The sequence below is a fragment of the Talpa occidentalis genome, unplaced genomic scaffold (genome assembly GCF_014898055.3).
Source record: "Talpa occidentalis isolate TD23 unplaced genomic scaffold, MPIMG_talOcc4v2.1 talOcc4.10, whole genome shotgun sequence".
In the NCBI taxonomy this organism is placed as follows: Eukaryota; Metazoa; Chordata; class Mammalia; order Eulipotyphla; family Talpidae; genus Talpa; species Talpa occidentalis.
Genome location: NW_023600993.1, coordinates 28859821 through 28886088, shown reverse-complemented (window position 1 = coordinate 28886088; position 26268 = coordinate 28859821). Strand labels below are relative to the sequence as shown.

At 42.3% G+C, this 26268-nt stretch overlaps 1 protein-coding gene across 1 annotated transcript in view; it reads right to left on the bottom strand.

Annotated features, from left to right (window-relative positions):
• MYRIP (myosin VIIA and Rab interacting protein) overlaps window positions 1-26268 on the bottom strand; it is a 236970-nt gene that overhangs the window by 74549 nt on the left and 136153 nt on the right. The window contains exons 4-5 of the mRNA XM_037526745.2: window positions 5720-5856; window positions 832-912 (exon numbers count right to left, since the gene is read on the bottom strand). Of these exons, the coding sequence (XP_037382642.2) occupies window positions 832-912; window positions 5720-5856 (218 nt within the window). The remainder of the gene's footprint in view (window positions 1-831; window positions 913-5719; window positions 5857-26268) is intronic.

Here is a 26268-nt window from a genome sequence, read left to right as displayed (position 1 = left end):
AAGGAAAAGACAGGATTAGAACCATAGCTGACAGGAGGCTCAGGTGGAGGCTCAGGCCCACCTCTTCCTGGGTGGGCATGAGTGACTGAGAGTCTTGCTTAGGATGTGCTGAGTGGCTTCGTAAGCCTGAGGGTCAAGCATCATAAACCTGGGTCTACATCTCTGGGTTAAGGCCAAGGCTAGGTGTTTTAGGCTCGGCCACTGATGGAGCGCATGAAAGTGATGTGATGGTCTGCAGTAGGGCTGGAAAAGTTTCAGGCAGCGAGGGTGACAGAGGATGGAAGTTCCATGAGAAGGCACCCAAAGAGAGAGCAGAGAGAATGCAGCAGAGCCGGGGAGTCACCAGTGCCTCCTGGTTCTCAACACTCAACACTTCAGAGGTGTCGAAGTGTTGGGGAAGGTTGTCCTTGAAGCCAGACATTTGTTTTGCTTTTAACCTCTGTTCTAAGGAGACTGTTATATTGCTATAAAAACGTATAAGTTAATCAGTATACAATACATTCTATGAAAGAACATCTCAATATGAATTGCACAAGTGAGCACACTGATTGTTATGTTCCAATTCTAGAAGGAGATTGGTTAATTGATCCTAAAGCATTCGATGGTTAGATAGGAAATTAAGTTCTCTAAGCCCCAGCTTGTATATACTCACCTATTTTGAGGATGGAGTCACATAAATGGCAATAAGCAGACTCCTAGAGACCCCTGCATAGCAACAAGTTGTTATATTCAGGCCTTACCAGCAATTGGGAGGCCCAGACACTGGAGGTGTTTCTATTCCTCTGAAGGTGTTTCTAATATCCATTAGCTGTAACTCTTAAGCAAACTTACCTTCTGACTGCCTATAAAACGTTGAATCACTTCCGGAAATACTTTCTTCATTCTCAAGATTTGCCTCAAATGAGCTTCCTCCTAGAGGGGAGAGAGTGAGAAAAACAGAGGGACCTGATCATCCCAGGTCCTTAGTGAGCACTAGTATGTGTGTCACTGAAATGGCAGATGGACATCACCCACTTAGATGAAGTTAGCCTTGAAAATAGGTTTAGGAAATTGCTGGGTTCCATAATAATTCTACAGTGTTTGACCCATCACATTTTTTCTTCTCATCCAGGGGTTTCTGGTATAGTGATACTGCCCTGCTCCCCAACTTTTTTGCAGCACCTTCCATGGAGGCAAAGTGGAGTCAAAGACAGAATAACAGAATGAAGTCAGAGATGTGAGGCCGATTCAAGGACTTGCAAATTACCAGCCATGTGACTGTGAACAAGTTACTTTACCTCTCTGACACTTGGCCTCCTTACTGGAAAATCTGGAATAACAATAGCAGTCTCCTCATGATGGGGATGAGACATTTCTTAAGTCATGGCATCAACCCAAACAATTGCTTCAGCTGATGATTCCATTGTAACCATTCTCTTCTGTAGAAGAGACCAGAGCAGACAAGGCAAGCCACACATCTGATCTTTTAGGGCTCACTGCTTCTTTGGTCTTCACTCGGTTGAGTCACAACACCAGCCTTAGGTCAAGGCTGGGAATAGCTGTTGGCTTAGTCTTTTTAACCTGGGGATTTTTACTCTGTGTTCACACGTTAGTTCATCAAATGAGATCTCTGAGGATAGCAGTGAAGGTCTTTAAAAAAAAAATCAGCATATTATATCCCTAGTGCTTAAGAGAGCACCTAGATGGTAGGTAGCTCAAATTTTGTTTTATTGAATTGGCTGCTGGTTGAAGAGAGTTTGATAGACCCCAGAAAATAAATATGGGTCCACATGTCTTAACTCACAAGGGGGCAAATGCTGCTGATGCCAAGACAAACTAAGCAACAGACTTTGAATACATAAAATACATCCTTTGCTTCTGTGGGTGGGCTGTCATGAGGACCTATGTAGTATGTTAAGGGTCAGGACTGTGGCAGAAAGGAGAGGAGGCCCAGGTGAGGTGCAGACAACCACACAGGTCACAGCACCACACCTGTGTTTGGATCTTTGTGTCAACAGCTATGTAAGGCCAGTAAAGTTTCTAGAGGTGCCCTGGTCAGGCTTGTGATTCAGAAAGGCACTCAGGCTGCTGTCTGCAGAGCAACTTGGAAGGGTAGAACGTGGCTTATAATAGGGTCAGGAGGGATAGGAAATACAGGCCATGAGAGCCCCTGCTCTCTGGAGTGTCCCTGTGCTGGGAAGCTCACGGGAGGGCAGGAAGTGGAGACTGCCCTCCAGGGAGGGTTTAGGAAATAGGAGCGACTTGGGTATTTGCAAATCAAAAGAAGGAACCAGATGAGAGATTGAATAGGCAAGAAGGAAGGGACAAGTGACCTTGAGACAGTCCTGGAGGGTGACAGAGATCGGGTGGGGAAAACAAAGGGGGGGTTATCTTGGGGGGGACAGTGCCTCCACTGCTGCAGCTTAAGGGGGTGATGGCTGCAGACAGCAGCAGAGGGGCACACACAAGGAAGTCCCTGCCTAGTGGAGGTTGTCTGCCTTCAAAGGAAGGGGTGGGACCACTTGCTGAGCGAATGGGCAAGGCAAGGTGGTGGGAGTATGAAGATAGAGGAGGAAACATTTTTGGACACTGAGCTGAGCAGGGGACCAGCTCTGGGCTTGCATGATTTTAAATCTTCTAGTGCAACACCGCTCCCTGTTTCCTTTTCAATTTACAGGTGAGAGCTTCAGGGTCATTTAGGATGATGTGATTTTCCCAAGGGCAAAAAGCTGCTGAACAGCACTGGAAACACTGACGCAGCTGTCAGGTGTCAAGTCACTGTATTATGTGAGTCAGAAGAACCTCCTATTTCACACGACTCAGCATTTTCAAAAGACATTTGTCAGTCAAATTGCAGATAAGCAACGTAACAGACTTTAAGAATCATGTCAGAAACATATAGAATGATAATAACAGTGGGGCTTATTTTTCCCATTTTATTTCTCTAATACTCAATAAAAGCATATATTAATTATTCAGTTGTCTGGAGATTAACTATATTGTTAATGACTATTTTTACCTTTTTATGTAGTGACTTTAGAATAACTGTTAAAAATGTGGTGCTGGATCTATCAGATAAACCATGTAGGCACTAGTTATCATTGGTCTTTATTATTATTTTTACAATAACTTTATTTACTTACTTATCTGACTTCTCTCTTCTAATGTGAGCTCTGAGAATGGCAGGGTCTTACCCATATTATCATCCTTAATTTCCTTCTTAAACCAAGTGGGCACATAGTAGGTGTTCAATAAAATTTTGCAGCATCAATAAGTGAATTTTAGATTATCTGACAAAGTACACTTGATCTTAGCCAAGAGGCGGAGAAGTGATTTATTTGACAAAGTAATGGGTCTCCCCTTATGTCTGATCTGGTCGCCTCAGGAGAAGGTTACAGGAGGAAGAGGAAGGCTGACCTGGGATGGCTGTAGAGGGAGGAGTGGTAATTATGAGTTGGACATGGATGGGTAACCCATAAGATTTTGTGAATCATTAATTTTCAGTGGACTGAATGAGTGTTTTTATGGCAAACCCCACTAGTCCCTGCAGGGGAGATGTGTCATAGGTAAGAGGAGCTTTACACTGAGAGTTCTGGTGCATAGCCCATGCCTTGCACAGTGTCGATACTGCAGATTATATTTTGAACTTTACATTTTTGAAATAAGTACCCTTAGATGGAGCTGAAGATGGAACATCTTATTCAGAATTATGCTTAACAAACCATAGTAAACTTGTAGTTGAGGTTCTTGGTCTTGACTGTGCCTTAAAATAACCCAAGGAGGGCCTCCCCTGGTGGCACAGTGGTTGAGCGCTGGGCTGAGAAGCTGCCCGCAGCCTCTGCAGCACCGGTTCAATCCCTGGCCGCTGGCGAGGGTCCCACATGGTGCTCAGACCTCTCCTGCCGTGCCCGCTGCTCCCCTCAGCAGTGTATTTCTTCATCAGTCTGCCTGTTCTGTTCCCCGCTCTGGCTCTGGTGAATTCTCTCACCCTCCTGCGCTTCTGACTGTACCCAGTGCTTGTGTAAATAAATAAATACATCTTAAAAAAAAAAATAACCCAAGGATCTCTAAAAAATATCTGTCCTGGGCATACCTCCAGACATCTGGAAGGAATTGTCTGGGGTGCAAGATGATCCTGGGATTTTTTTTAAAGTTCCCTAGTTGATTCTAGTGTGTAGTTTTGATTGGATCAAACTGGCAAAATATTGAGGACATGAGATGTGCCAGTCACTGAGCCACCCTCAGGAAATACAGTCATTGGCTCCACGTGGTCCAGCAGGGAAGTGGCTTTGCAACCCACCACCTGGATGCAGTGCGGTAAGAGCTGCGATTGAGGCCCAGATGAAAGAAGTGGTGGCCCCCCAGTACCCAAATCTGCTGCATCAGCGGCAGACAGTTCCCAGCAAATGAGTCTCCATTGAAAATGGCACCTGAAAAGTTCAAAACCTAGGCTGGCTCACTTGGGATTCATGCCCACTTGCTCCATCTGTGGGGCCTTCGGGAGAAAGAAAAAAAAAAATGCAATTGTGCTTTGTCCTCCAGTATTCTCCACACATGCTGCTTTCCCCTTCATTTCACATCAAGCAGTAGAGAACACCTATGCAGTCTGAATTTGGTGACACAGGAAAAAAAAAAATAGCAGACTCAGAATGAGTAACAGAGGAAAGAAAGGCTGGGCTGCAAATGAGTGAGTGAATCCTTTTCTGGAACTTTCTTGAGTTGAAAAGCTACTATTAATAACATCATTTTAGATTTATTCTTTTTTTTTTTTGCCTCCATTCCTAGAGAAAAAATTTTTAGAAAAATCAGCAAAGAGAAGATAAAAATAATCTATGAAAACCTTGGGTCCAGCTCTCCTAGTTACAGGTTTCCTGAGTAGTTTGAAACACAGAGTCTAAAGGCACAAAAGGCCCTAATGAGTCTGTGTTTAATGTTCTATCCCATTTTTCTCCTTGTCTCAGTGGACGGCATATTTTTAGATAAGACATGACCAAAGACTTTATTGAGAACACAATGTACAATAATGATGGGGAAAAAGGGCCAAATGGAATGAGATTTTTTTTTTTTTTTTTGCTTCTCTCTTTCTCATGGATAAAAAGCACTTACCTGTGTCGGCAAGTGATTAAAAAATATATCTTCCTCTAGACAGAAAAAAAGTGGCTTTTTGGGAGACCATGGTGTTCCTATTCTGACAACTATTTCTTTCTGCTGGTCTAATACAACTAAAGAACATCAATTGCGCATTCTAATTACAGTGGTTGTCTTAACTGTACAACAACAGTAGGTGGAAGTCATCCTTCAATCTTCTTGGGAGGAAGTTGACACTTTTCTAAGTTTCCCCTTATATCAAATTCTGGGCCTGGCAAAAATAGAATTTTGGAGTCCTCTGAGCGCAGTCCTAGTCTATGCATCCCTAAGGATGACTTTTCAGTTTTCATCATTAGGGAAGATGAACAAGAACCTAGTTTCTAGGGATCCAAAATTAAAACACCTACAAGTTGCAGAAATTCTTTGGTTCTCGAAGCTCCTATCCTATCCAGCCCAGTGGGGGATGCTGGAGCCATAAGACTCAAAACTTAACAGAATCGTTGAATACATCCTTATATTTCTCCTCCTCACCAGAGCCAGATATTTAGGCAACTTTCTCTGTCCCAGATGTGTGTGTACCATGTACAGGCCAGGCCCTCTGCTGTCCCGCTGAGCCTCCAAGGGCTCCCAGTGCAGCAGACAGTGTGCATACCCAGAATGTCAAAGCAGGCTCCGCTCTCTAGCCGGTGCTTCCTGTACAGGTTCTTCAGGACCTTGGCACTGCCAAAGCGTTTGAAGCGGCTTTTCACATTATTGTAGAACCATTCCAGAGACTGGGTCCTCAGTAGCCTGAAGAAAACACAGAATTAGAAAACAGAAAGTTAGAATGGAAAAAGACAGAATGATTAAATGAAAGTCTCCATGATACTCTGCAACTCCTTCCATCAAGAGACAGAGCTTATTTCCACTCTGTGGGTCTGTGCTGGCCCAGTGACTTGCTCTGACCAGCTAGAGCAATGGACATGATGCTGTGTGTCTTCACGCCTGCAGCTTCCTCTCTTGCTGTGCTTGTGAGCACTGCAACCTGTTGTCAGTGAACAGCTCAAGCTAGCCTGGAGACGGTGAGGGATACCTGCCCATCCACTCTGCTTGCCCCAGCCAGTAGGGAGCAAACCACCTGACAGGTGAGCCAGGCCATCCACTGCCAGTTACCGGAAGATGCATGAGTGACCTGAGGTGGGAGCAGCAGAAGAACAATGCACGAAAAGAACAAGTTGATAGCTGTTTGCCATTCAAAGCCACTAATGTGTGCATCTGTTTAATAGCAGGCTTTATATTTGACTCTCCTACTGCAATAACATTCCTAATTCAGTTTGGAGAAATAGAGAGCTAGTGAGATAATGGGCTCTACAGCAAAAATTCTACAGTTTCTTATTACCCTCCTGGCGCCCCGTGGGAAAGCAGTTTCCCGGTCAGTACTAGAACAGGCAGTAGGAAACACTGACAAGAGTCTTCTCTTTTATACCCGACAAGAAAATATTTCTCAATCCCTCTCATTTTAAGAATAGCTTTTGTTGTTATATTTCTTATTATGAATATAATAATGCATTCTCATTTCAGAAAATTTAGAAAAGTAAAATGAACATAAAGACTTCTAATTCAATGGAAGAAAAAGCACATATTTATCTGCCCTTCCTCCCCAGATGCCAGTGAAATGTGAGAAGATATCCAGAGGGAAAGAAATTTATAACAATGAAGAATGGGAATGAGAGCAGAATCAGAAGTTTTTCACAAATTCCTAAAAAACTGAAAGTGAATGATAGCAAAAGGAAACAGAGTATTTTGTCCTTCAAGGCAGACAAAAGAGCTGGGACTCAGAGGAAGAGCTATGATTTTGGAGTTGATGGGTACAGAGAGCAGGACTGGACTATGAGTCAATATTCAGAAAGCAAATTCAAGGTTGCATAGACAATCGTGAGTTCTCTTGTCCTCCATCTTTATGCCTTAAACAAATGGATAATTGGTCCAAGGATGCTTTGTCCAAGCTGAAGATAAAAACTAGTTCTCTAATAAAATTGAGCAATCTACTGGAGGAAGAGAAGGATTTCAATACAGGGGTTATCACTTTGCAGTGAAGCCCTCCTTGTTTTGCATTGATAGGGTCCCCACATGCCTACCCACCAGATCCTGTTCATGTACCCCAAAGCCAGCTGCCTATCTGGCTTACAAACTTGGAGCTTTCAGTCAGCACACTCCAACCCCAAAGCAGAGGGAATAAAAGTTTATTCATTTTGGTTCCCTTTGTTAATTAGCTAAGTCCTTTGTTAAAAAAATATGAACTTATAAGGGATAGATATTTGAATTAATCCAATGTCATGAGAAAACTAATCTAAACTGAGCAAAATTTTTTTAAAGACTTATTTTTATTTATTTATGCACACAGGAACTGGGGTGTAGGCCAGAGATGTGGGGGTGAGAGGATTCACCAGAGATAGAGTGGGGAACAGAACAGGTAGATGGACTGAAATACACTGCTGAGGGGAGCAGCGGGCGAGACAGGAGAGGTCCGCTGTGCCATGCGGGTAGCTCCCTGGCCGGGGATTGAACTCATGTCACAGTGGCTGGTGATAGTTTGATAGTGCTGAGACTTAACCCCTGTGCCACCAAGGATGTCCCCAAATTGAGTGAAATTTTTAAAAAAGGGAAATGTAGACAATCCAGGGTTCTAAAAATAAGTTAGACCAAACTATGTTTCAAATAAAGAAAAACTCAAAAATGAACACTTGAAAGCTGACTATAGAACTGAAGCATCTAGAGAGGGCAGTGGAAGGAGAAGAAGAAAGAGGGAAGGAAGCATTGTGGACTCTGGTGAATCAGTGGTGGGGACACCATGGTGGTCAACCTGATGGGGAGGGATCCTAATGTCACCTCATTTAAAAATACAAATTTATTTTAAAAATTCTAATTAGTAATAATAATGGTGGTTTGAAAAGGAACTGCATGTATACAAGAAGACTAGGGTGATGTGAAACATAAGTAATCAGAAGACAAGTCATGGTTTCTTGGGTACAGGACAGATTATTGGTGAAAAAAATTAATAGAAGATCTAAAATTTGAAATCAATATGAATTTTCCAGAATGTAGACTAAGGACTAAAAAAGGTGAGACATATGAGATAAAGGGGTACAGAAGATTGTTTCAGTGAGTTCAGCATCTAACAAGATTGCAAAACAGAAGAAAAGAGAAAGTGGAAGAGAGGGGGAAAAACTAAGACATAAGAGCAGAAAACTGAGGCAAGTAAGCAAGGCACAAGTCTTTAGGTTGAAAGATCCTACCAATTACCAAGCAGCATAAATGAAATACAAAACAAAACATAGCAAAATCACCTACATGCTCTTCATAAAAATTCTGATCCTTAAAGATCGTGAGATTTTAGGAGCTTCCAGACAGAATAAAAGGTTATTTTACAGAGGAACAAAAATTATGGCATTCACGTTTTTCATCAATACAATGCCAAATGCTAGAAGACCATGGAGTATGGGTGATCTAATCCCAGAGAAGAAATGACATGAATTTAGGATTCTATGCTTACTCAATTTGATGCTTTACTCAAAATATGAAATATATTTTCAGATATGTTAGATTTCAGAAAGTTTGTGCAATTTCTGGAAAAAATATTAAGGGGAACACTGGGAGAATCCAAAAACAATGCAAGAAAGAGGAAATTATAGGACTCTATAGTTGGCCAGGAACACAATGGAGAGGAGTTGCAGGATGACAGCTGTGCGGCAGATCTGGAAGACCACCAGCACAGATAGGCCACACAATAGGTGTATCATTAAGAAGCTAAATGAATGAAGAGAAATGGAGAAGGGCCACTTCTTTCTTTTGTCAACAAGAATGAGGATAGATAATTAGAAACCCATGGAAAAATAAAAACAAAACTCAAAAGCAACCCTGGAAAGTAATGGTCTAAATTGGAAGCAAATTAAAACCTGTAAGGTTTGTCAACTAATGGAATGGGGAAAGAGAGAAGATATCTAGTCTTCTTCAAGAGTCCAGGTCTATGGCCAAGGTTTACAGTTCCTTCTCTCTATGGATTTTTACCTCATGTCTTTGATTGAAAGAAAATAGTACTTATATAATTGAAATACTGTTTACTTCTCACGACCTAGTTATAGACAAAGCATGAAAGGCCCATATGGTCAAGACATTTGCTTCTTTTGCTGGAAGCAAAATTAAAAGTCATCGGACAGCTTGATGGAAGCTTGGATGCAGAGAGCAGGAGGAACAATGTGGACAATTCAGAGATGCTAATTTTCTCATCTTACATAATAGAGGTCCCCAAAAAGTACAGAATGGAGTGGAGATGGTCTACCTAAAGTATATGGACCAACGACAGGGAGGCCTGAAACCATAAAGCACATGGAAGAAAACAGGCAAAGCACTGCGTGGCACTGGCTTCGGGGATGACTTTGGGGATTTAACTCCAGCAGCAGTGGAAACAAAATAAAAAATAAATGAATGGGACTACATCAAACTAAGATGTTTCTGCAAGGGAAAAAAAACCTATCATAAAAACAAAAAAACACCCAACTGAGTGGGAGAAAATATTTGTACATCCTACATCCAACCGGGGACAGATATCCATGATCTACAAAGAACTCACACAACTCAACAAAAAGACAACAAATAACCTAATTTAAAAATGGGAAGAAGAGCTAAGTACACACTCCTCTAAAGAAGACACGCAGATGGCCAAGAGACACATGGAGAAATACTCATCTTCACTCATCATCAGGGAAATGCAAATCAAAACCACAAGGAGGTATCACCTCACACTTTTGAGAAGTCCCATCTCAAAAAGACCAGAAACAATAAATGTTGGTGAGGACGTGGAGAGAAAAGGACATTGTACACTGTTGGTGGGAAGGTAGGCTGGCCCAGCCCCTATGGGAAACAGTATGGAGATTTCTCAAAAATTTAAAAATAGATCTCTCTTCTGACCAGCAACCCCACTACTAAGTGTCTACCCAAAGAATGCAAAAACACTAATTTGAAGGGTTATATGTTCTCCCATGTTCACTGCAGCAGTATTTACAATAGACAAGGTGTGGAAACAACCAAAGTACCCAAAGGCAAATGAATGGATTAAGAACTGGGGTATGGGCCTCCCCCGTGGCGCAGCGGTTGAGCGCTGGGTTGCGAAGCTGCCCGCAGCCTCTGCAGAGCCGGTTCGATACCGGGCTGCTCCCCGGCCAATGGAGGTTCCCACATGGCGCGCAGACCTCTCCTGCCGCCCGCTGCTCCCCTCAGCAGTGTGCTTCAGTCCTTCTGCCTGCTCTGCTCCCCGCTCTGGCTCTGGTGAATTCTCTCACCCTCCCGCGCTTCTGACTGTACCCAGTGCTTGTATAAATAAATAAAAATAAATCTTAAAAAAAAATAGTCTTTAAAAAAAATGCAGTCCAATAAAAAACACTTTAAAAATAAAGTGCTAGAGGTCACCAGTGTACAATAAAGATTTTAATAAAACTTATACGTGGAATCTAAAAATGATGAGCTTATAGCTAAAGAGAACAGAGCAGTGGTTGCCAGAGGCAGGGTGGGGGTAAGTGGGTGAAGGTGGTCAGCAGGCACAGGCTTCCAATGAAGACATATGTAAGTTCTGGGGGTGTGATGACAGCATGGTGACCATTGTTAACAAACTGGATCACATATTTGAAAGCTGCTACGAGAGTAGATCTGAAAAGTTCTTATCACACGAAAAAAAAAACCTGTGACTATATTGTATGATCATAATATATCCAAATAGCAAACCATTATGTTATACACTAGAATGCACTAACATATGTCAATTACATATCAATAAAACTGGAAAAAAGAAAAATATAAATCCAGAAATCATTTGACATTAGACTTTGAGGGGAAGAAAAAGAGATAGGGAGGAATGACCTATTTATAACAAAGAAAGAAATAAGATAAACATATTATTTAGCATTATATTGGTAACTCTCACAAATGTTTGAAGGTAATTTGTTGGGGGATTGAGACTTGGCATGGATTTAGGGCACAAAATACCTTAAATTAAGTATCATTTTGAACTTTTTAAAAAAGATTTATTTATTTATGCATACAAGAGCTGGGGTACAGGCCAGAGAGGCAGGGGGTGAGAGGATTCACCAGAGACAGAGTGGGAAACAGAACAGGCAGACTGACTGAAATACACTGTTGAGGGGAGCAGCGGGCGAGCCAGGAGAGGTGTGCTGTGCCATGTGGATTGCTCCCTGGCCGCCTGAGGATCGAACTTGTGCTACAAAGGCTGTGGATTGCTTCTTAGTGCAGTGTTAAACCCCTTGCACTACCAGGGAGGCCCCATTTTGTACTGTGTGAATAAACGCAGGGACTATGGGGTCAGTCTTAAGCCCACGGCATCAAAGGTGCCCAGGCCAATGACCAGGTTTTTCAAGAGGAAGGATGCTCTTTCTATAAAGCAGGTCAGCAGACAAAGGCTGTGGGGCAGCGTCAGGCAGCCACCTAGAGAGGCCAGGAAGCAGCGAAAGTGGCAGTGGGGAGGACCCCTGGTAACTAGTTGGTGACAACAGGAAACAAGCTTTTTCTGAGTGGGCTTTTTCCTGAACATATGAGAATGACCCCCAGTGCATGCAACATACACTGTCCGCCTGTGAGTGGCTTCACACTTTCATTTGTCACTTTGTTCAGGTCTGTGCACAAACATCACCCCTCTGGGTGACCTTTCCTGACCACATCAACTAAAATGCCATGACCACACCAACACATGTTCTTACTAGGTTCTTACTTTCGTATTTTCTCTCCTATTTCTACAGAGTACTTTCTGTACTCTGTACAGAATTATAGAGTTTAATTATATCGAAGAGACAATACATTAATATATTAATAATTGTCAAATTGCTATTATCTCTTTTCCCTTTCTAATAGAACATAAGCTTAAGGAAGACAGGTTTTTCTTTCCCCATTCCTGTATCTTAAGTGCTGGATACAGCAGTGGAGATAATCGATAATCATCTGGTGGGTGATGGATAGACACTGTTTTAAAACAGAATGTTTGAACGTAGTATTGTGAAGCTGCGATTGACTTAATGTTGCTGACAAGCACTGTTAGTGGCCCCAAAGTTTAGCACAGAACGAAAGCAGAACCTTCACGTAACCATCTTCTGTTTCTGGACACTGATGCTTTCCCATTTCTTTTGCTATTAAAAACAATTCTAAGAGCCATCTGGTGGCATATCCACCAATGTGGATGCTAGACACAGAACTGCTGGGTTCAGAGTCTTTCAGAAACACATGCACCAACTTCATGTGAGATTCTAAAGTCCTTAAAATGGCCTCCCATGGAAAAGAAACCCTCAAAGGAGTGGCTCATGTTTCTGGGGCAAAGTCCACTCTGGTCTCCAAGTGCAGCATGGGAGGGGGGACAAAAAAGCAGAAAGCAAGCATCCCCCCAGCCCCAACTCTGGGTTGCTAGACAAATGGCACAGGAGGCTTGTCTTAGTCATCAAGGAGAAAAGCAGCTATAAAATAGAATGTACCAAATGTAGCAGCCCTTTTATATAAAATTACACTCCATCGCCAGCATCTCTACAATCACTAAAAATGAACATAATTTGTTGGGAGTTGCTGCCCTAGGCATGGCACCAGGAACTTTCTTTGAACCATCAAGGAAAGTGGGTAAGAACACGGGTGCTGAGCAGCTGGGGCCTGGCCCAGGCCCTGGCACTTACTACCTGTGTGATCTTGAAGAAATTACTTAATTGCTCAAAGCCCCAGTTTCTTCATCTATGAGATGGGTGTGATGACAGAATTCACCTTAGAAGACTGTTGTGAGTATTAAATGATTTCAGACAAGCAATAAGGTTTCTGGTACAAAGTAAGGATCAGTAATTTCTTATAATAACTTTGCAAGAATGAGTCCCTTTTTATAGATGAGTATACTGAGATGCAGAGAGACTGAGGGCCTTGCCAGAAGGAGCAGGAATTAAAAAATGAGAATACAAGCAGACGCATGAGTAGCAGGCACCCGATACAAAGAGCATTGGCTCTCCTTGGTGTCTTTTCCCACAGCATTTTAATTTATCATGATAAGCATATGTTATTCTTATTTTTAAAAAAAAAACACAATGCTATTTTCAGAATTTAGAATAATATTGCATAAAAATACAGAAAGCGTTGTCCTTGCACACTGCAAACTCTGGGTTTATGATTTATTTGATACCTTTAAAAGCACAAAGAAATGCATCTGGAGAAGACAATGTTCTCCAGGTTGCCTCTTCTATGCCCGCCCTGCACCCTGAGTAGCTGACCACCTGGGGGCATCTGCTCGAGGGCTTAGCTCTGCAGCTGCAAGGGACCAGGGTGGTATTGACAGGCGTGGGCTGGTACTGCACCCCTGTTCTTCTGGGGAAAGGACATTTCCTTTTGGGACACCCACCCTCCTTCCTTTCTAAGAGTCCCTGAAGTTCTGGAAAGGCTGGTCCCAGCAGTGGGCTGGTCACATGACTTAGACCAGTCAATTAGGGTGGAGGTGGGAGCTTTCATTGTTGCTCCTGGAAAGAAAATCTTCCTTTCTGCCCCATAGGCTCCTGGAGGAAGAAATCCCAGGGCTGCTGGGCTTTGCCATCACTTGGGGGAATATTTATGGTTTTCAGAACAAAATCAGATGTGACAGTGGGAAGGGAAAAGATCCTGTTGATGTACTTTGAACACTTGGATCTGTTCAAGCCTGAGCTTTACCCTGAACTTCTCCACTACACGAGCCAACAAATTCCCTCTTTTCTGTACGCCTTTTCAAGTTGCATTTCTGTTATTTGCAACCAAGTACATCCTAATACTTTAAGTACATCATAGGATCAGTGCTTCATTCCCTGGTTATACCAAAATCTCTCTGGCATTCAGAAGCATTCTAATGACCTCTAAAAAGAGAATGCCTTGTTTGCTCATGTCAGGGATGGGAATTAGGGCACTGCCCTGGGCTGCAGGGGGTGGGAGTATGGCACCAAATCCTTGGAGAATGGCTAGTAAAACCATAGCCTGATTGGGAGAACAGAAAACTTTTCCTTAAGAAATTATGTTTTTCATTATGTCTTGTCCGAGAGGTAATATAGAAAGCTTTTCTGGAAGCCCCAGGAAGGGTTCAGTCATGATTCCCTTATCTGATATAACTGCTTTAATGCCACTTATTTTAAAATTCACTTTTAATGAATGAGAGGAGACTCCACAGGACACATGTAGTTTGTGGGGCAGAGGTGAGGGGCTAAGTGTGCTATAGGGCTCCCTGCCCACCCTCATTCCTCTGGCTCCACCTGAACAGACATAACTCCAGGACGGGAGAAGGAAAGCGCCCTGGTCAGCACCTGCTGGAGCTGAAGTACATGGTTCCTTCATTTGCACACGTATTATTTTCACCCCGCCTTCACTGCTGATTAACCATGCCATGTGGCAGGCACTTTGCTGGGGATATAGAAAGTGACAAAAAAGATGAGGCTGCCAGATTAATCTCTTCAAAGAATGCATGATGAGTCAGGAGATGGAATCAAAATCCAAGTCAAAGGCATCGGGGACTGGCCAGGCAGTTTGGGGTTTCTTGGAACCCTCAGACCTTAGATTCCGATCATTCCCACAGACTTGTGAGAAACCAGAAGCAACTGCTTTATGTCTCAGGCATTTTTCTTTCATGGAGCCCAAGCTGCTGCTCTCTGCTCTGGGAAACAGGCAGGCAAGGTGGCTCTGGGCAGAGGCCAAGCAAAGCCAAAGGGACCTTGTTTGGTTTCATAGCTTATTTTTTTAAAATATTTTTTTATTTATACATATAAGATCTGGGGTATAGGCCAGAGGTGCAGAGGGTACAGGCCAGAGGTGCAGAGGATTCACCAGAGACAGAGTGGGGAACAGAACAGGCACACTGTCTGAAATACACTGCTGAAGAGAGCAGCGTGCGAGTCAGGAGAGGTCTGCTGCGCCATGTGGGTAGCTCCCTGGCTGGAGATCAAACTCGTGCTGCAGAGGCTGCGGACAGCTTCATAGGTTGCGTCTCAACCCCTTGCGTCACCAGGAAGGAACATCCTAGCTTATTTTTTAAATGTTATCCCCAAGGATGCTCACACAAAGATTCTTAGCTCTGTGCACTTTCACAAACGTAAGCATGGTTATTCACAGGGCATCTCGAAGAGCGCACGAAGATATTACTGATTCAGTGTTATGAGGAAAACAACAGGGTGAAATACAGGTGTTTGGAAAATAAGACTGTTTCAGGCTCGACAGCATGAAGGTCCTTGAGCACCAAGCCAGTGCAATCAGTTTTGAAAAGTCAAGAGAGATTGAGAGGCTGGATGGAAAGAATAGCTCTCACTCTGGGAGCCCTGAGCGTGTCACCAGGAACCTGCAGACAGACATGGCCAGGGGGCTGCATGTGTCATATTCAGTTGGTAGGTGACAATACCTACTCACATGAAACATACTGCTAAGTGTGAGATGCTGCAGTTGACAAATAGCAAGCAGGAAGAAAAGCCTGGCAGAGAAATAAGGGGATGTCGGTATGCCGTACCCACAACTTCTCCTGGGTCCTCTGAGTAATTTCTCCAACCCTATAGCAATGAGAGGGAGACATAAGAGGAAACTGAAGTTGAAAGAGATTCAACTAGCAAGTGGCAGCACTGCTGGGATTTGAAGGCAGCTCCATTGCTGCAAGGCCCCTATATCTCTGCTTTGCCACACAAACAATGGATACAGTGTGCAGAGGCTCACCCTGCATTCCCCATGCACCTGGCAAGGTTCTAAACCTTTTATACAAATTTCCCTTTAGCATCCTCACAACCATTCTGGGGGGTAATCCCATTCACAGAGAGGAAACAGAGGCTACAAAACCTGCCTGCCTATAAGGGGAGGTGGGCCAGGATTGGAGCCCATGCCCCTCACTGGCTCCTGGCACCCTCTTTAAGGGAGGGGGAATTCAAAAGAGAAAGAATAAGACAGGCAGAGGTGAGGAAGCAGTTGCTTAAAGAGTTCCAGTAGACAAAAATGGGTGCCTCCGGGGGATCCCGGCTGCATTCTGCTGATCTGATTGGACTCACCTCCTCTGGATTCATTCCAATTCTTTCCTTCACCCACTATTCATGGGAATATCCCTGCCAGTCCTGCACCAACCCCAAAAAGCCCCCCTTGGAAGTGCCAGTCCTTCTATCCAGGATTGAGAACATCCTTGAGAAGCCCAAACAGGACAAAAGTGAGTGCAGGGAGAGGCTAGGCTGGCAGGATCCCAGCAGCAGGTCAGGCTGCCCTGACTTCCTCCTCCTGGGTTACCACCTGCACCGGCCAGTGACCAATCCTGCTCCTTCTCCCAATGAGCTGGCCAGGTATGGAAACTCCTTCATCCTTAGAGAGAGCCAGATAAAAAATGTGGAAGAACCTGGCTCCCGTGAGTCTGTGATTTTCTTGTGTTCACTGCTGGCACCAGATCTCGCAATTTCTGGATGCTTCAAAGTCAAGCTCTGAAGGAAGTGTCTTCCCAATAGGATGGGGTAGGTGAGAGGGGACTATACACTCTTTGCTGTCCCTTTCTTTGAAAGATGGAGTCAAACTCCCTGTCTCCTTGAATCTCTGCTGACTTCGGCAACTTGCTTTTCCATTAGAGTAAGACAGAAGCAGAGTCTGGAATTTCTGAAACTAAGTTGTAGGAAGTCTTGCACCTCTGTTTTGGGCAGCTTGGAACACTGTCTGGATGCCCTGCACTGTTGTTTAAGAGCTGAACAACTTTGAGACCATTTGCAGCAGAGATCATAGGGAGGTCACAAGCAGCCCTGTGCATAGATGGAGCGAGAAAGATGGCTGCCAGCTCTAATCATGTCACCCGGTCTCTCCAACTGAAGCCCCACTTTCGGTTAAGTGAACTTTGTGGTTGACTCTGTCTCTTAACTAGATGACAACCCTAAATTTTTTTAAAATTGCATTCAACGTACTGAAACCTCTTTCACAGGACACCAGGATGACTGGTGGTGTTAAAAATAATTCTTAAGAACACTTTCAGATTTGGATAAGGTGGCACTGAGCAAAATTCCTGAAAGAGCTTTAAATGATCTAAACATGATGGTGATTTTTTTATTATAAATTACTGATTTCGCATGTTGCTTCAAAACTATGTCAGAGGAAATATCTACAATATTAAAGTCTATTGGAAAGAGCCAAGCACTGGCTGGTTTTTGTAAATCAGATATATTCATAAAAAACTTTTCTCAAGTTAAAAATTAGAAATCTGAAGGCCTTTTGTTGATTTCCATTTCAATGTGAAATTAGAACATCTGTAATCTTCTTAATTTCTCTTTGATATGCAGTTTTCCCATAATTGATAGTCTCATCCAGTAATTCATACATTTCTAATTTCTTTTTCATTTATTTTCAAATTTGGGAGGTATAATTTCTCTTGTTAAAGTCTTATATCCATTAAGCAGACTTGCAGAGTAACTTCCTCTCATTTATTGCAACTCTCAATTGAAAATGAGATAACAAAGAAGATTTTGAAAATATTATTGATGAGTTTGTTTATGCTAAGGCCAGCAAAGTAAAATTACAACAACTTATACTTTTGATTTTAATAAAATAGCTATACTTAAAATAAGGCTGTAAGTTTAATATAATGTGTTTTAATTTTTCAGATATTTTAATATTCTAGAAAAATTAAGCATTAAAAGCATATAAACATACTTCTTAGGGAAGCATGTATTTCCTTTGTCTCAGTTTCCAGTCAGAGAATTTTTTTATACCAGGGCCCGTCTTTCTTTAAATTTTTTCATTTTGTTCTTTATGGATTTTTTTGCATCAACTTTGATTTTTAAAAATATTGCATCAGGGCCTCCCCTGGTGGCGCAGGGGTTGAGCGCTGGGCTGCGAAGCTGCCCGGCAACCTCTGCAGCGCCGGTTCGATCCCTGGCCACTAGGCGAGAGTCCCACATGGCGCGCAGACCTCTCCTGCCGCCCGCTGCTCCCCTCAGCAGTGTACTTCGGTCCTTCTGCCTGCTCTGCTCCCCGCTCTGGCTCTGGTGAATTCTCTCACCCTCCTGCACTTCTGAGCGTACCCAGTGTTTGTATAAATAAATAAATAAACCTTTAAAAAAAAAGTTTAAAAAAAAATATTGCATCAAAATATTGTCCTGTAATTACTCCTGTAATTCTGTGCTGAGGCGAGGGCCTTGCTCACCTCACCCTTACCTCAGCCTTGAGAGAGCAGCACCTCGTCAGGGCTTTTGATCCTGTGATTCCCTGGTGGCTGCTGAGAGTTTGGTGGAAACAGAAACTGTCCCATGGAAGCAGGAGGAGAGGGGACCCAAGGGAATGTGATGTGGCAGTGCTCCGAATTTATTGGGGATGAGGAACAGTGGGGAAAAGGTGAAGAAAACAACCGTCCATGGGGTTAGTTGTTGAGACTTGTGTACTTAGAGACTCCCAGAAATCCAGAAGATGCAGTAGGGAGAACTTGGAAGGAGGCTGGGATCCTGCATTAGTAGTTAGGGACAAAAATCAACGAAACACTACACACAAGAGAGAACGCAAGCTGTACAAAAATGAATATATATATATATATATATATATATATATATATATAGAGAGAGAGAGAGAGAGAGAGAGAGAGAGAGATCAATGAAACACCATAATCCAAGAAAAGTCTACATGAAAATGTTTCTGAAATGCTATCGTTGTGGGTATGTTAGGGAACCCTCAGGGAAACCCTTCTAGAACTTTCTCAGTATCTCTCATTGGGTTTGGGCCCAGCAGGACCTTCTCTTTGCAGTCACTCTGGTCCCAGCAGACCTGTCCATGTGTGCCCATATGGCCCTCAAGGAGCCCCCTCCAGGCTTGAGGCCCCTGGCATTGACATTAACCTGAACTTCTTCATCTTTCAGGTGGTCTTGAGGGCTTTCAACTCTACCCTCATGCTTGATTCATTCCTTTCTGTATGGTTCTGAGAAACTGACTCAAATTCAACCAGGCATTTGTCAAGCCTAGGGGACAGGAATGAAAATGGTTTCTTTAGCCTCAGTTGTTTGGAGGCAGGAATAAATGTCATTTTGACATGGCTTTTCTTTTGCTTTCTTATTTATAAAGATGATTGGGACTTCTATTTGTCAGAATCAACTTGCTGGCCCAGAAGGGAAATCTGGCATCCTCCCTGTGCTAATCTGTGTGGTCTGGGGGCTGAGACAGCAAAGAACAAGCAGGCAGCACATATGGATTCTTTCCCCAACCACATCACTCAGTGTGTGGCCTTAAACACAGCAGTTTATCTTTCTGCTTCTCATCCTCTCATCCTCTGAATACAAATGATCAAAACTTCCTCCAGCCAAATTTCCAGAGATGCACGGTGATATAGGATATTGTCTCACCTTTCGCGTCCTGCCTCATCAGTGTGTGTCAGTTTCACTCTGATAACATCTTCAGATTTGTATTAAAAAATGTGTGCAATTTCTTTCTGGTTTCTTCATCTGTTTGATGAATGGAGGTTTGATATATAGAGGTGTTTTCCCTTCAAGTTCCAAGCTGGTTGTTGGAACAAGAGGATGATCTGATTACTGTTAATATAAGTCAGTTCTGGACCTTGCTAGCACACACACTTAATGCATTTCTGTGAAAATGAAAAGGCAAGGACATGGCTATGTTAAGTGTGTAGTTAAAGAGATTGTGCAAACTTCACTGTTCACGATAAACCACTTAGATTGGCGCTATTGGGGATGCTGTGTGAGTAATAATATCTGTCATTTATTGAATGCCATGACATGACTGCCACTAAGAGGGGTCCTTTCTGTCCCCAGAACAAAACTATGAGACAGGTATTGTTTTGTGAAAACAAAGGCTACATAGCTGGTCAATGGTGAAATCAATATCCCCTTTTCTTATTCGATTAAATAAAAAATTAATAGATGGGGTCATAGAGTTTCAAATTTAAGTCTCTTGCTTATCCATGTTTGCCATCCATCCAGTTCCCTTCCCCAGGGACAGACAATGTGATCAGTTATGTGGGCACCTATGCACAGACAAGAATATACTCACAAGAAATATTCCCCTTTCCTTTTTTACCCCCTGCACAAACGCAGTAAGATGTAACACACTGCTCTGTACTTGCTATATTTACAGGCAAATATCCTGGAGATCATAAATATTTATGGGTCTTCAGGGGAATGCTGTAATTTATTTAACCTGTGCCCTATTGATTGGTATTTAGATTGTTTCCTAATTAATCTGCTATTGTAGGGAGTGGCCTTTACACCCATCCTTTTGCATATGGGCGGGCATTTCTGCAAGATAAATTCCCATAGGCGAAACTGCAGAGCTGAGAGTGCATTTGAATCTCAAATATACTGTAAAATTCTGTCCCATAGGGTTTATCCCAGTTTATAGTTGCACAGCAATATATGCATTCCCTGCATCTTTGCCAACAGTGTGTTAGCAAAATTTTCAGTCTTTGCCAATCTAGTAGGTGCCCACTAATAAGCCACCAGAGTGTTAATCTGCATCAATCATATGATGAGGGAGGCTAAGCACTGCTGCATTTGTTTTCGAGCTATTTGTGTTTAATTTTCTGAAAACTATTCACATTCTTTGTCCCATTCTTAAATTGTTGGGTTTTATTTATTTTTTTTTGGATTTGAATTGGTCTTTAATGTTAGCTCAACTGTGATTAGTGAATGAAATTAAGCTCGAGGCTAGGTAGAGTGAGTTTCCCAAGTGTGTTTATTATATAAAGGGAGGAGAGGTGTGAACCCAGGTCTGTACACCAAGCTGCCTCCCATTATATTCTAAGGCTGTTATAGCCTCTATGCTGACAGGCTGCACAGGAGTCAGGAAACTGTATCTAGAGGATAACAGGGTATTATCTTCATGTGCCACATTATTCTCAAAGGGAAGAAATGATACCAAGGGACATGGAGTCATAGGACATGAATGTTAAATTAATAAAAAACATTTAAATTTGGAAAATTTAAGAACTAAGGATATAGACTTGGGAATAATCTGGAAAGAAGGAGAACAATTATGGCAGAAGCAAAACAAAGATCACTTCCAGTAGTAGAGAACAGCTAAAAGGGTGTGGTTTGTGATAGGATATTAATGGAATTTAATTTGCACATACCCAGTAGCCATAATAGAGCTTTGGTGAAATCACATGTAGGAGCTTAAGGCAGACAGTTCTATTTCTGATTTCCAGCTCCCAGAATCATTGCTATTATTCCTGTTTTGTCTTTAGTCCTATAGTTTTTAGTCATATAGTTTCCAGGCTCTCAGATGAAAATGATTAGTTGGAGTATATAATTTTTCATTAATATATAAAATTAATATAAGAGGGGTAGGGAGAACTGAATGCTACCTGTACCCTAACTGGACACTATAGAAATTTGGAAGCAAACTGCAAAGAAGCCACAGCCATAGGCTCAGCTACAGGGCCAAGATGTGAGACAGACGGGAGAGAAAGGAAAGAGAATAATTAACTTACGAAACCATGGCAAAGGGATGGGTTGAAATATCTTTGGTATGACTCATGAGAAAAGGTCTTCATATTCCAAAGTAACAGTTTAATTGAGATTGCAGAGAAATGTTTTACCTTCTTCAAGTCAACAAATCATTTTAATGGTTTTAAGGTATTGATTTGTGGTTAAGAACTTGCATCTCCATACAACACATCCTATTCTATTCTCTAGCCCTGTGCACTTCCCTTGCAGTCTGTCAAAAACCAAGATGCCATATTCTAAACCTCTAGGTTCAAAATGGTCACTCTCAACCCCAGATTAAGAAGGAGACAGATAGGCCCTGCCTGCTCTGGCTCGGATTCAATGAGACTGACCCAAAGTTTGCTGAATTAAGAGAAAATAAAGTGTTAGAAGCAACCAGCTGCCTCCTTGCTCTACCCTCAAGAAGCTAAAGGAAAAAGGAGGTCCTGATGGATTGGGTTTCTTGGGCTTGGGGGTGGGGTATCCTTAGAGTAAAGGGTAGTTTCCATCTAGAAGTTTCTGAAGACAGCAGTAGTAGGGATGCACCCTGGGCTGCAAGGTGGAAGGTTGCTCCTTGGGAAATGTGAGATCATGTCTATTTTCTAAGGGTCTACAAAGGGTAAGCGAGATGTGAATATTCCTGCCGGCCTAAAGTCACCTAAGTGGTAAGGATGCCAGGACATCTCTAAATCAGGGACAAGAAGATTCTATCAGAGTGATGTGACTGGTACCAATTCAGGGATCATGTGTGGCCAAAAACCAGAGGGATGGCCAGTCCGAGGGAGCCACGTGGGCGCTAGGTGAACACCGCAGCCAGCTATGTTAATGCCATTGCAGAAGTCAAGCTCTTCACTAGTCAGTGCCAGTTGTTATTCCTGTTCCACCCAACCTTGGTCACGCTGGGGAGCTGTGTCACCTGCACTGGCCTGTCCTGTCACCACTGCAGAGCAAGGAGCAGAAGGACACAGACCTCACAGTCCAGCTTCCCTCTGCTGAAGTGTGCTCTCTTGTGGAGGTTCACTGGGGGACGCTGAGATGCAGTCATAAAAGTACTCAAATTGTACTGCAAAGAACATCACGTAGAAGAAAGAAGGGAATTAGGAAATGTCACTCCGAGTTTGTTCCTGAGCCTAACTTGTCAGGCGAACTTGAACTTTCTAAATCAGATTCATCTTGAATAAGGGAGTAGAAACAGAAGATCTTTAAGGTGTATTCCAGCTCATCTCTTGGAGTCTAACTCTGATATGCAGTTTAAAATACTTATTTTATTTTTAAATTACAAAGTAATGTATGTACATGTTAAATAGGAAGGAGGCATTTGTCTTCTTTCTTCGTCAGATGCTCAGTCTTAGTTCAAGGCAAATGCTCTTTCTTGGCTATCTCCCAAATTTTCTAGGCATATATAGAGAGATGTATTAATGTTTTCATATCACTACATAAAAAATACTTCATTCTTTCCTCCCTTCCCTGTAGGATATTCTACTATAGACATATAGTACACTTTATGGCACAGAATGAGAGCCATTTAGCTAGTGTCCTTGTGTTTTGCTGTTACAAACAATATTGCAATGTCTTAGGCATATGTACATTTCTCTACCATGTATTCCTAGAAATGGAATTGTTAGCTCGAAGGTTATTTGCATTTGTAATTTTGATAGCTAATGACCTATGGGCCCCAAAGAAAGGAGCTGTACTGATTTTCATCCCCACCAACACCATATTTAAGTGCTGCTTCTCCCCATCTTGTCAACAAGGAACTGTCACCACTGCTGATGTGGGCCAGTCTAATAAACTTGGATACTCTTTGATTTAATTTGGATTTACTTCTGAGTGAGGTTAAGCATCTTTGAGACTTTTTTTTCTCTAAACTTTACTCCTTTTTCCATTCTAGATTTTTTGGCCTTTGATTTATGAGAATTTTTAATTCACTAAGTAAATTAGCCCTTTGATGTTATTGATACTATTTGTTAGGTTGCAAATGTTCCTTGCCTTTATTTTATCTTTTATCATCTGACATTATTTATGGTACATTTTGCCTTGCAGAAAAATTTAAATTTTATGGTGTCAAAAACAATTACCATTTTTTTGGTTCAAATTTTATGGGCTTTGAGGGTTCCTTAAAAAGGCTACTGCCACACTAAGATTATAAAAGCAAATCTCTGGTGCATTCTTCCAATACTTTTTTTCTTTTTTTTTTTTTAACATTTTAAAATGTTTCTTCTCACTGTTTGAAATTTGAGATATTTTTCCCACCATCATCCTTTATACCTTCTGCCCCTTCACCCTCCCCCTTCCTGTTCACCTAAAAAGCCTCATTTTGTTCATTACTGTCCACAGGTTTTTGTAAGTATTTGCTGTTGTTGAACCATCTGCTGTATAAATGTCTAAAAGATGTCTCTGTCATTTCGGCTGTCTTACTGAAAACAATTCCCTCGAACTCCTTCCATTTTGCCATAAATAGCAACATTACGTATTTCCTTACAACTGAATAATAATCTATCTTGTGATGGAAAATGAATATGAATACACCACATCTTCATAAGCAAATCCTCTGTTAGTGGACACTTAGGTTGTTTCCATGCCGTAGCTATTGTAAATGATACTGTAATAAGCATATAATTTTTTCAGTTGATGGTTTCATGTTCTTTGGATAGATGCCCAAGAGTTGAATTGCTGGGTCATATGGTATTTGTATTTTAAATTTTTTTAAGGTAAATCCAGGTCATTTTCTAAAATGGCTGTACCAGTTTACATCCCCATACTTTTTAATCCCTGAACCACCTGGAATTAATTTTGAGGGGTACTAATTGTCCTAGCACTGTTTATTAAATAACCAACCTATAGAGCTCCAAAATGTCACTTTATTAAATCTCCCCTATGATTGGGGTCTGGTTTTGGACTCTTCTAAAAAATTGTCTTATAGGTCTGGTCATGTATTGGAACCAAACTATTTTTATGGCTATAGTTTTATAATAGATTTCAATATGTGGTAGGGCTGCTAATACTGGATTTCAGAGGAAAATATCTGTTCTGAGGCTTGGATAGCAGACATAAAATTGGCAATGTGGATCATAAGGCCACCTGTTCAAAAACAAAGGCTAGTTTGGTCCCCACCAAACCCTCACCCTAATCCTAACCCTAACTTGTAACCCTAACCCCTAACCCTACCCCATCTCCAACCTCCCACACTGCCACAGTGGCCCATGGACCATGAACTCAGGTTCACTGATGGCCTCCATCTGATGAAATGTTTGGATTGCTTAAAGTTGCATCTGGTCAGTTATAGCTTTACGCAGCATTGAGAACTGGTGAGCTAAACCCATGCCATGTTTGCTGCTGCCAGAGTAGGAACTGGCATTGGCTGACAGAGCAAGGAAGCCCTGGCCCAAGTCAATTATTCCTTCCATCCACAAGCACCCACAAACATTTACTGAGGGCCAGTGTCAATCAGACTCTGTTAGGGTCAATATCCATGTCCATTTCTTCTTTCCTTTCTCCCTCCCTCCTTCTCTCTCTTCTTTTCTTACCCTCTTACTCTTCCTCCCTCTACTCCCCCCCCGACCCCGTACCCCACCCCAACCACATTCACATAACCATTCATGTGGAATTTTACTGTGGTGGGTATGGAGGATGGTGGAAGTATGTTTTCAGTCTTACCAGAGAAATAAAAAAAAAAATGATACTACCTAAAAGTAGTCAGCATGAAACCTGATAGGCATCCCCACTGTTCATAGAAATATGAGCTGATTTGTTCTTTCTGGAGATGGACCAAGAAGTATGTACCTAGAATCCAGTAAGAGTGCTTATAGGTGTTTAGACTTAAGCACAAAGGTGGCACAAGGCAGTTTTTCAGTTAGTCAAAAAGGTACTAATTAAATATGGAATAGCAGAACATCTTTTAACAAGTTACAGTATATTCTTAACCATAGCATACCATGAAAACACACTGTAAGCATTATATTCTAGAAGAATATTTTTGTACATAAAAATGTTTTTGACATATGTGCAAGCTATAAAGGGTTTTTAGATAATTCCTACATTAATAATCTGATTTGCTGTCCAAAAAACTTGGAAAATCTGGATCAGTGTATGCAAGGAAAGGGCAAAGACCAGAATGCTCACTGCGATTATCGTCAGGCGGAGGCATGCATTTGACATTTTCTCCTACTTTCTCCCTGGTGTTTTCCCAGTTTCCTAATCATTCTTCTATGGCCATAATTTAGCTTTATCTTATGAATGAAAAACACACATGTTCTTCCTAATTCCCAGATCCCTGGAATCCTGAGGGTGAACCTTCAGGGAAGCCTCACAAGGGGCTCTGTCCTGTCAGCTGGGTCTCACAGGCGGTAGGAAGGCTCCTGGGTACAGGTAGTGGAGCAAGGGAACACAGGTGGGGGAAACACTGTAGAAAGGAGTTGAACACAGGCAGGATGGGGGCAGACAGCATGCTGGAGCTACTGCGATGAGAATCGCTGTGTGGGTGTAGGTGCATGATGAGATGGGATTTGACAGAGAGGTTGGACCTGCGTGCTTAGGGATTTGGGGGTGATATTCAGGGAGAGAGGAAGCTTTAAAGCAGAGTGATAAGAATAATAGCCATAGTGCAGCAGGAGATCAGGCAGAATCTTGGGGGCATGGTGCTTTTCAAACTTCTGGTTTCGACCCATTAGTGATTCAAGACCATCATCATCCTCATCAACAACAACACAAGTAAACTAGAATAGCAATGCCTGGGTGCTCTGCCTTTGGCAGATCA